The following is an 11,631-nucleotide window of genomic DNA, read 5'->3' as shown; positions in this document are numbered from 1 at the left end:
TGCTTTCACATGCTTTATTCGGATAATGTCATGAACATGACAGGTATATGAGTCATTAGATGCTTATCAAATAAATGAACTTCGATAATGATATATTTATTAAAGTTTTGTAATATTTATAAAGGTAAGAATAATTATGCTTTTATTTAATAACTAGCGGACCCGGACGCGGCTACGCCTGCTTAAAATATAAGAATATAATTTCTATAGAAATATAATTTCAATCTAGATGAAATGCTAAAAGTGACTATTATATTTATTTTCATAAGGATGAATATCAAAATGACGCGGTAACGAACGCGGTCGCGTAGCGACGACGGTTGTTATTAACATGGCAGAATAAATTGCATGTCAAATTAGAAAGTACTTTAAAATATATTAGTTTATATGTATAATGTAATGTTATATAGCCTATAGCACTTCTGAAGAATGCAGCTGGCATACAAAACAAAAACAATGTAAATCGGACCAGTAGATCCAGAGATCTTAGCGTTCAAACAAACAAACAAACAAACAAACAAACAAACTCTTCCGCTTTATTATATTAGTATAGATAGAACTGAACTAAAAATACATAAATATGCTAGTCGAAGAGCACAGCAAAAGCAGCAACGACTTATTGTCTATCAGGATTTTCTGGAGCTGACGGGTTATCTGAAAATAAATTAAATCACATTAATAAATAATAACTTTGAAATATCCTTTTTAAGTAAATATTTTTAGTATGGGGAATTGAGTTAGAACACTTTTCTGTATAAAAAATATAGCGTAAAGAATTTAATAATTAATTTCGTATTTGCATTGCTACAGCAAATATTTTATAACCAGCAATATTTAGTAACAGCAGATATTTTCTTATATTCTTCTTATATTAGAATCGCCGATAAATTTTGTAATTAATAAATAATATACACAAAAACTCGATAGACGATTCTACGTTGTTTGGACTTCGTTATTAGTCACAGACGCTACATTAATAAATAAAGCTTATAGATTATCAGTATATAGATAACATCACAAATAAAACGCACTTCCATAGCCCCTCAATTTTGCCATCTCGCGAGGTGTATAATCGGAAAATCTGTTTATATCGAAAGTGGCACTGTTACTTTCAGCATTGGATTTATTAATTTGATTTAAGGAATTCACGAAAGCTTTATAATGCTCCTTCTTATCAGCATCACTCTTGTAGTGCTTGTTGTACTCTTTCACAAATTGCTCAAATAATGCCGGCGCGTCTTTGATATCGTAGTGTGGCTTATCATCACCGCTGGCCACAGCGACGGCGACGAGGAGGACTATGCAACTGAATATTTTCATTATGAACGTTGATTTGCTTCTATACACGCTAGTGACGAAAATAAAATCTAGAATGACGATTCCGAAGATGCGCCGGCCATATATATAGGTGAGCTGTATAAGCTTGGCCAGAGCCCTTTCATCTAATACCTCACTTGAACTAGCGACTTTAATAATAAATTTTGCCTGTCTGTTTATGCTATTATTTTTTAAAATTTACCCACAAATGCATAGTTTTCAAATTCTTATTTCCCTGAACTAGTACTACCTGTAGGTGCTAACTGCCAAATTTAATAATTAAATACGCGTTTTTACGTTATAAACGGCCATGTATAAATAAATTTCTTTTAGAAAATCAAGAGACTGTAGATATGAGTACATGTTTTAAATTTCAACTCAATATCTTCCATCGTTCCTGAGATAAGGTCAGCAAACAAGCAAAACGTAACATTCATTACATTGTCGAAGAAAGATTCCACGTGATGTTTTTTCAATGTGCGCCGGTCTTTTACACAAAGGGCGGGCTTGGTTTACAATGCGCCATGTTTCACGCATTGTATCCGAGAATTGTGTTTTCTCTAAAATACATATTCGATTGCAATACATATTTGCATATTAATATAGTAGTTGTATGACCGTTGTTATCTTTCATAACAAGTAGAATAATTATACTTTAATCTAAATGGATATCGTGTATATGTTATACTAGTGAAATGCACTAGTCCGTACATAATATGTGTTTAATATGGCATAAAGAAATATTTTTGACGATCTTGATTGAATATATCTTAGAAATTGATTGCAAAAGGCAGTGGTGAAAGTAATAAATAACATAATATAATTTACAATAGTACGTGATGCTACTTGAGAAAGGTGTAAAGTCTTCAATCGTGATTTAATTTTCACTACCTTCGTGTGTTGAACACTTTACGCATGACGTAAGCGTAGTGTTCATTCACTATTCCTCGCCGATACGTGCATTTATTCGCATCACTGAGAGTGTTCAAGGATAAAAGGATAAAAGGCTAAACAACCATTCCAATACGTATGTAACTAGATTAGTTTGTTTTAGTTATTTTATTTGGCAATATATGAGAATAAATGAAACAACAAATAGCGATACGACCAATTCTAATCACGTTTTGTCGTTTAAAATGTTAGCTTCAAATAAAATATAACTTTATGTTGGGATTTACAATTCTAAATGTATAGGCTTTGTTTGTTTTTTTTATACAAAAGACAGACTGTAAATATTTTAGTTAAATCAATTTAAATTGAGACCCTTATTAGAGTCCTCTCTTGCCTGCAGGTCGTTTCTGTACCATTATTCTCCCAGCGTGCAACTGAAGGCCTTGAACCATTACGCCTTAACCATTATATTATTCTTTTTTTACTACAATTTTGAGGTTTGAAACTGTTGGACTAAAAAAATTTAAAAAGTACGTAACTTATAAACAATTTCTATTAAGACTAAATACGTAGATAATAACGACATAATGACGTTACACTATTTTTCCAGTTACTCTCAACAAGCCCTTTCATTTGATACCCATATTATTGAAGTTCATGAAATATAACTATTCCGCCATCTTGGATGGTCTGCCTTATTGTATTTAGAATGAAGTCACAAACCTTATCGTGCATTATCATCCAAACCAAACGTGTATACAAAATTTCAGCTCAATCGTACGAACATACCTTTCATTATATGAAAGCACAAAAAACTTGAATAGTGTCAATTCTATTGGATTTCTCGGCAAGATCTTTCATTTGATACCCATACTGCAGAAGTGCATAAATAATAACTATTCTGCCATCTTAGATGTTCCGCCATATTGGATTTACTATAAAATCACATTATTTTTAGAGTTACGGTCAACAACCCATTTCATTTAATATCGATATTGTAGAAGTAGACCAAATAGATACTCGGCTATCTTCGATATCCTCCTTATGGGATTTAGAATGACATCACATTATTTTTCGAGTTGCTCTCAACGAGCCCTTTCATTTGATACCCATATTGTTAAAAGTTAAAAATAACATTAAAAATAACTATTCTGCTATCTTGCACGGTCCGCCATTTTAGATTTAGAATGACGTCACATATTTTACAGTGCATTGTCATCCAAAGTATACGTGTGTACAAAATTTCAGCTCAATCGGTTGACGATATCTACTTCAAAATTGAGCTCCAAGATTTCACCCGAACCCACATACATACATTGCAAGTTAAATAAAAGCTTTTAATAAATAGATTTATATTGATTCAATGATATATTAAGATTATACAAATGTATGAAGGTCGTTGAACGTAGCTAAATAGTCGTCTAGTCGCTGTCTCTGGTCAGGATTTTCTGGATCTTAGAGCGCTGAAAATAAAATTTACCTTGTTAATAAAAATTTACTTTGAAATACTTTACTTAAATGTCAAAATTTTATGTCAAGTAATATTTACAATATTTATAACTTACTCGAACTCGTACATAGGACACTATCGTTAAGAATTTACGCGCTTTAATAGAAACCAATAACTTTTTTTCCGGGTTATGGAAAATGACGTATTAGTTAAGGACAGATAATTATGTATCATTGATTGATCTCGCCAAATTTTATTTATATTATAATACAAAAATCTGAATAAGCTGTTAAAACTTTCATGCTACTTTAAAATGCAATAATGCGATTTTGGAGGATTCGTTTGACGTTACTGACGGAATCTGCATTGATAGATGGACTATAAAATTTAACGAGATATTGTTAGTATATTTATGACAGTACTAAAAGAACGCACGTCCAAGGCCCCTCATTTTTTCCGCTTCTTCAGGTGTATAATCGGCGAACTTATTTATATCGTAAGTGGCGTATTCACTCTTAGCATTAGCTTCATTGATGTCATGTAGGGACTTCACGAAAGCTTCATAATGCTCCCTCCTATCAGCCTCACTCTTGTAATGTCTGTTGTAATCTTTCACAAACTTCTCGAATAATGCCGGAGCGTCATTGACGTCGTATTGTGGCTTGTTGTTACCGCTGACCACGGCGACTGCGACGAGCAGGACGATGCAACTGATTATTTTCATTTTTAACGCTGTTTGGTTTTGCCTTGTATATGAGTGTAATGATTACAATCAAATCTAGAATGACGATTGCGAAGTAGTACCGGACACGAACATATATACGGGTGGGCTGTGCAAGCGTATTACTTGAGTTTGTAATTTATAATTTGTTTAATTGTCACCAAGTCTAATGCATTTTGTATTGTATAAATTAAGTCATAAATGATTGTGATAAGAACAATAATTTCTTAATTTTTATTACTTGATATTAATTAATAGATGGAAGATTACTAAGAAGTACAGTTAAGAGAGTTTATGTATAACATTTAGAAAGTTTTCAAATTGCACTATATGCAAGTGGATCAAAATAAAGGATATGATTAAATGAAATTAAAGTGGATTGAATTAAAGTGAACAATTACTTGGTATTACATACATATTTACGTGTATTATTTTCAAATTCAATCCATTCAAACATATTGGAGTCGTTCTGGAAATATTTTATCTGTGTTTTTTATTAATTCGTGATTAAAGAAATGTTATTCTTATATAAGTCTACGTCTAACATTTCAAATGATTAATATTACATTGGCGTAATATATATGGTCCCATCAACATCTCCACTATATAAAAGCATAAAGAATGACTTCACAACTCTAGTATAGTTTGAAACAACTTAACTTGTCCGCCGTCGGCACATCACGTTTCATCTCCTACATACGTATTACAGAACACTGCTCCCAGTATCATAGCTCCAGTTCATACTAACGAAATATTCTAGAAACTCCAACTTTAATTTAAATTTAAATTGTTAATTATTTCTTGCTTTAAAATTTATTTTATGTTTAGAATTTTTTATCTCTTGGTAAATAAGCAACTTCACTTCACATACTCAGTAAGAGATTAATGCTAGCTTCTGTGAAATTAGATTTTTTACAAGTAACGATTATTTTTGTACTAAGTTTGTACTAACCAGTTTTCTCAGTTTCTGTTTTATTTATATGCTTTGTAAATATTACTTTCAGTTATATTTACAAAGATGTAATTTTATTAAATAGACTTATTACAGTAAACAACCATTTGTAATTTGAGTTTTAATTTAATGTTATGATCGAGATGTCATCACGGTTATCATAACAATAATGAAATCAACAATTTAATAAATTAATTTAAATTAAACACACTAAGCTAATATAATATAAAATTTAAATTAACTGATTGAAAATATATAGTCAATTTATCTACATTATAATATGAAAATTATATAACAATAGCCACAACTACCGCAACGGCAAATCATATGCATGTTGAAATCGATACCGCAATAGTGTTAGACAAGCTTAAATATAAAGGGGAAATGAGAATAAATATTTTTTACCATGCCATGCATATGGTATTAAACAGACATTGTGACTCAAAAGGACTAAGCTTTAAGAAATGGTCGTCCGATAATTTACAAATATATATCATCACTATAAATAATTTTAATAAATAAAGAAATATTGTAAATAAATTTCGCCAAAATCGTGAAATTGACAAATAACTACAATCAAATCAATCAAATTTCTGTGAAAATTACGTTCTACGCAGATAAAACGATTTCTTATTAGACTGAAAATCCTATTGAACTGAGGAAGAGCTTACAAAGGGCTATGATTGGCTCTACCCAACCGAGCAGCGAGTAGCGTGCTAACTGTTTGATGCAAACCGAGACCCGCTCAACGAAATTATCTCCTTAAATTAGCGAGAAAATAGACTTTTTTCTTTATTTTGCGTCCTCAATTCGTCCCCAATGTGAATGTTCCGATATTTTTAAACCCGTTTGAGTGTCTAATTCTGTGCACAGTTCTCTTTATCCCAAATTTCTATTCCTTTATCTCTTTACTGTATTTTAAATAAATTGTTTTTTCCTAATTATTTACTGAAATATTACTTCAAGACATGGTTTTTATAATCTATATATATAAAAGGACTTGTCCTCACTGACTGAGGTAAGACGCACGCACAGCCGTAACCGCTGTGCGTACAAACGTGGAATTTGGACAGATGTTTACTTTCGTAATCTGGACATTCACTAAGAAGGGATTTTGAAAAATTTTAATCCTAAAGGGGTGAAATAGGGGTTGAAAGTTTGTATGAAAAAAAATATAAATCGGCACCGATTCTTATAAAATTTGAAATTCAGACTCTTAAAAGTATTTAATTGAACACATGTTTCATAGTTTTCTAGAATTCTTCCCCTAAGGGTGCAAATAAGGGGTTGAAAATTTGTATAGAATTTTTTTTAAATCGGCACCAATTTTTATAAAATTTGAAATTCAGACTGTTAAAAGTATTTAATTGAACACATGTTTCATGGTTTTCTAAAATTCTTCCCCTAAGGGTGCAAATAAGGGGTTAAAAGTGTGTATGGAAAAATTCTTAAATGGCCATCGATTTTTATAAAATTTTAAATTTAGACTCTTAAAAATATTTAATTGAACATGTATTTCATGGTTTTCTAGAATTCACCCCTTAAGAGGGCAAATAAGGGGTTGAAAGTTTGTATGGAAAAATCTATAAATCGCCACCGATTTTTATAAAATTGTAAATTCGGACTCTTATAAATATTTAATTGAGCACGTGTTTCACGTTTTTTTAGAATTTACCTCCTAAGGGTGCCATGAAAGGGTGGAAAGTTTGTATGGAAAAATCTTTAAATCGCCACCGATTTTTATAAAATTTGAAACTTAGACTCTTAAAAATAGTCGTAGTAGTAATTCATCCCCTAGGGGTGCAAATAAGGGGTTGAAAGTTTTTATGGAAAATCTTTGAATCACGATTTTTATAAAATTCGAAAATTAGACTTTTCAAAATATTTCATTGAACACATGTTTCGTGGTTTATTTTAATTCATCCCCTAGGGGTGCAAATAAGGGGTTGAAAGTTCGTATAGAAAAGTCTCTAAATCGCCACTGATATTTATAAGATTTTAAATTGAGACTCTTAACCTTTAAGTATGGACGTTGGGTCTGACAGACCAGACAGTTCTACGAATTCTACAAATCGGCCACTTCTCGGTGACCTCCGCCACTGAGTCTCTCAGTACCTTTCGTATTAATGACAAAATGAATGTAGATAGCAGTGGTTGTGTCTCTGGGTTCAAAACACGTGAGTATTTAACTTTCTAAACGGGGCCTGGGTCTGTCAGACCCGACGTCCATGTTTCCCATACATGAATGATTTCAAAACGCCATATATTTTTATAATATTACAAAATATACTTTAATATTTTAATTGTATTATTTGTATTCAAATGTTTTTATTGTTTTATATCATATATTATTTGGCATTGTTTGTTATATATTTTAGTAATATAAATATTATTTACCTAAAAAAGATTATTTTTTTTTATTTTTTATGATAAAATGGAAAAAAAATGATCGACCTAGCACGTCAGGGACAAAAATATCGGTACTTTATAATCAACATCAAACAAAAGAATTGGACGACGACATTTTATAAAGAAAATAGCACTTTATCAAATAAAAAGACGCGTTTTGTATACTAAACTACTCTAAGAATTGAGAATGACTTTGACTCGCGTTTCGCGATCTGATCTATCATTCTTTGAACATGAAGCTAAAAAAATAGTTTTGGGATCTTGAAAAACATGTACACTTTGCCCCCAAAAGATATATAGAAACACAACACATACTTATGTTGACTGCAATCGTCCTGTTAGCCTACAATGTTGAAAGCCATTGTGTATCGATGTTCAATAATACCCTATCTTGAGGTGGTGTCAAAATTTTTATTTTATAACATAAGATGTAATTTCTTTATTTTTTTTATTTGTTAGACTTTATATTTTGTTAAAAAAATATTTATTTTATTATCTGTCTTTTTTTTATAGTATTATTTTCTTAAGAGTCATCCCATGTGGCCAAAGACTGAAATTGTGACTTTAAGTTACTTAAATCGTTGTGATGCGTAAACTTTAATAAAAAGCGATTTTATTTATATTGATTTTGTTTGATTTGAGGCTATTCATGTAAACTAAAACATAAAATTGTTTTCTTCCTTTAAAAAACAGTCGGAATATGACCAATAAATACACTGGTCTGGCAGACCCGACGTCCATATGTATGTTATAAAAAAGTCACGTCCATAGTTAAAGGTTAAAAATATTTCATTGAACACGTGTTTAGTTTATTAGAATTTACCCCTAAGGGTATTATTACCCTATTACCCGCAGGCGAATCTGCGCGTAATAGGTTTATAGAATTAATGATAATTAAATAATAAATAATACATATATGATTGTTATCATAAATAATGTTTGTAATTGACATTTGACACTTGTCATTGATTTGGCGTTTAAAATATCCATCTATGATTTGGTAGTTAAGTAATGGATTACTATAGAATTATGATTATATTTAATAGATTTATAAAGTTAATAGTAATTAAATAATAAATAATATATATATGATAATTACAATAAATAATATTTTATAATTGATAATGGACACTTGTCTAGGATTTGTAGTTTGATACATCTGCCTATGATTTGCTGGCTGGTGATATAAAACAATGGAATTACGATAATATTTGACTTATAGGATTATTGAAAATGTATTATATATCCTCGGCGATCTTTATTGTAAATGTTAGAAGATTTATCATTATTATAATGTTAAGTGAATCAACTATTATTGTAATTGCAAATGTGGTAAGTATAGTACAGGTAAGTTATATGTATTTATTAGTATAAATAGTTTATGAATCAGCTCAGTGGCTGGAGCAGTGAAAGGTGAGTGTTGTTATAACGTTAAGGGTACCCTGAAGCCTACAATTGTGGTTACAAGTCCACGGCACTGCTCCAAGCTTCAGATCATTTAAAAGGTAACATAACGTTACTTATGGCTACCATCCGCTTCTGATGTTGGTTCGATACGACAATCCTATAATTCATTCAGACAATTATTGTATTTTATCACTATTTATATTACCTACTATCATGATTCTAACATCAGAAGTGGGATCAGCTCACTCTCACTCCCACTTTCAAGAGAAATAATATCCTGACACTCTTCAAAGTTTTAATGTTTTGTAATTGTGTATTATGTAAATTACAATGAAATCATAATAAAAGGAAGATAATAAAAAAGGAGTTAGATTGCCCTTGTTTGTGGCTAAATTGTCTGGCTCTATGTTTAAAGTTAAATAGTCAAATCATATTCGAGGTGATGGGAACAATCATACAACAACAATTTACTAATATTAATTGATAATTCAATAATAAAAAAAGGTAAGTAATGTGTGATAGATTCTGCATTAAGTGGTACAGGAAAAGATACAGTTACAGTTTGAAGTATACATGTTAACAATTATAATAATCTTATATTATTTTTATTGTTTAAAATGGCATCTTACAAAAGCAATGTTAAAACTATATCTGAAGTATTATATAGTTTTATTATAACTCATTATGAAGAAAGACATTATAAGAGTTTTAATTAACTTAATACCAGATTTATATGATATTTTAATGAATAGAAATGATGAAATACTAATATTGAAATAGTGAAAGATTTAAAAATATATATATATATTTTTATTTATTGGAAATTATTTAGAATTTGCATCAATATAATTTCAATTTAGAAAAATTGTTACAACTTAGCATTATATTTGTTTAAAATCAGAAACATTAAGAATGGTGAATTACAAGTAAAAATAAGAATAAATTTCCCTTTTCAAAGTGAATATTATTAATATTATATTTGAATTATTTGATTGGTGACAGTTAATTTCCATAAAGTTTAATTAATATTGATTTTATACATTTTTAATCTGAAAATATTACCAAAATATATAGTAGGTTCACTGTACTATTAGGTTACTTAGTTATTATTTATTATTACAATAAAACATTATGACAAAGTAAATTATGTTATGTCTTACAAAAAGGTTTAATCAGTTAGTTTGTGTATAGTATTTCAGCGGTCTTGTTATATAAGAATACTGATAAAAATTATATAAGTATATAAACTTTTTAAATTATGACTTGTTAGGATGTTTGTCAGTTATTTGGAATTTCTGTAGTGACAAACTTAGATTATATTATTTATTCATTTATATATAATTCCACAAGGAATAATAAAAGTTTCAATACTAATTGCGGAATTTAATTAAAAGACATGTTACATATGCCTCAGTTTCATCAGTGATTTGTTAACTTTTTGGAGGCAATTTATTGAAGTTAGTAACTATCTTTATTTCTTGTTTCTATGTCTGCTACTAATATTACTATACAATATGAATATATTGTTATTGAATATATTGTTGGACAAATAAAATATTTTGTTTATTTATTCTGGAAAGATAACAGTATAGTAAGTATATTAGATCAGAAATCCAAGCTCTTCTTATTGAAGATTAATTTACAAATTGAGTAATTTTAAAGTTTTCTTATCAAACAGAATTAAAAATGTTTTATTTTATTAAATATTTACTTCTGGTAATTTTATTAAATAAATTGCTTACGAGATATCTAATAGACATTTAAATATAATTAATAATTTTGGCCTTTATTTACAATGAATTTGTCATCAATTTTAAATAATGTTTTTTGTCAATAGTGTTTCGTTTGACATGTGTTAGGTTTATTTATTTAAATGATGCTGCTTCAGTTAACCTCTCCATGTCTAGTAATATTAAACCAATAAAACGTTTTATAGGGTTCAGCAAGGGACTTTCGTAAGTCACGATTTTGTTTTGCGAACTGTCAGATTGAGTATATTAATGAAAATGAACCGAAAATCTTATTTTAGTAGTAGAGCTTTGAGAGAGGTGTGGTTAAAGACATGTAATGGTAACTTGATGAAAAATGGTAAATAGAACAAACATATCAATTGTTTAGCCGGAATATCTAAGCATGGGCATATAGCATTACTTTCATGACTTAAGTACCATATGTAATGAACCGTCAGGTTAGCCGAACGGATAGTGAGAAATTAGGCTTTTTCATTTTAAATACAACAGTCGTTAAATTCACAGGACATTCGTCTTGGAAGCTCGGAGCTTTGGAGCTTGTTCATTTGTATATTCTGATGGTCAGACCAAATAAGTTACTTTTATGTCATATTGGTACAATATATGAAGTAAATGAATTTATCCATTTATTATATACAAATCAATATGTTCATTGATTACTATAAATGAATTGAGATGAGAATGACATATTGTTTAGAGGTATTAAAATAATAAAAGTTATGCAATTGGAAAT

At 29.6% G+C, this 11,631-nt stretch overlaps 2 protein-coding genes across 2 annotated transcripts; both read right to left on the bottom strand.

Moving 5' to 3' along the window:
* Window positions 1-556: 556 nt before the first annotated feature.
* On the bottom strand, window positions 557-1,359 carry LOC146531744 (uncharacterized). The gene is made up of 2 exons (XM_085198443.1): window positions 1,032-1,359; window positions 557-654 (listed from the first exon to the last, which is right to left on the bottom strand). Exons 1-2 carry the CDS (start codon window positions 1,318-1,320, stop codon window positions 617-619), a joined length of 327 nt encoding a protein of 108 aa, XP_085054569.1. The 5' UTR covers window positions 1,321-1,359; the 3' UTR covers window positions 557-616.
* Window positions 1,360-4,079: 2,720 nt separating this feature from the next.
* LOC146531743 (uncharacterized) lies at window positions 4,080-4,382 on the bottom strand. Its single transcript, XM_085198535.1, has one exon. The coding sequence runs from the start codon at window positions 4,380-4,382 to the stop codon at window positions 4,080-4,082; it is 303 nt and encodes a 100-aa protein (XP_085054661.1).
* Window positions 4,383-11,631: the final 7,249 nt, after the last annotated feature.

The sequence above is a fragment of the Heliconius melpomene genome, chromosome 15, assembly GCF_056956725.1.
Source record: "Heliconius melpomene rosina isolate 202511_hmr_F chromosome 15, ASM5695672v1, whole genome shotgun sequence".
NCBI lineage: Eukaryota > Metazoa > Arthropoda > Insecta > Lepidoptera > Nymphalidae > Heliconius > Heliconius melpomene.
This window is presented reverse-complemented; position numbering and strand designations above follow the sequence as displayed.

What these genes read in the sequence shown, in the direction of transcription:
- LOC146531743 (XM_085198535.1), bottom strand. Translation starts at nt 4,382, where the DNA reads ATGAAAATAATCAGTTGCATCGTCCTGCTCGTCGCAGTCGCCGTGGTC.
- LOC146531744 (XM_085198443.1), bottom strand. Translation starts at nt 1,320, where the DNA reads ATGAAAATATTCAGTTGCATAGTCCTCCTCGTCGCCGTCGCTGTGGCC. An exon ending in AAAATTGAGGGGCTATGGAA is followed by an intron (nt 655 to 1,031) that starts GTGCGTTTTATT and finishes ATTTATTTTCAG; the next exon opens with ATAACCCGTCAGCTCCAGAA.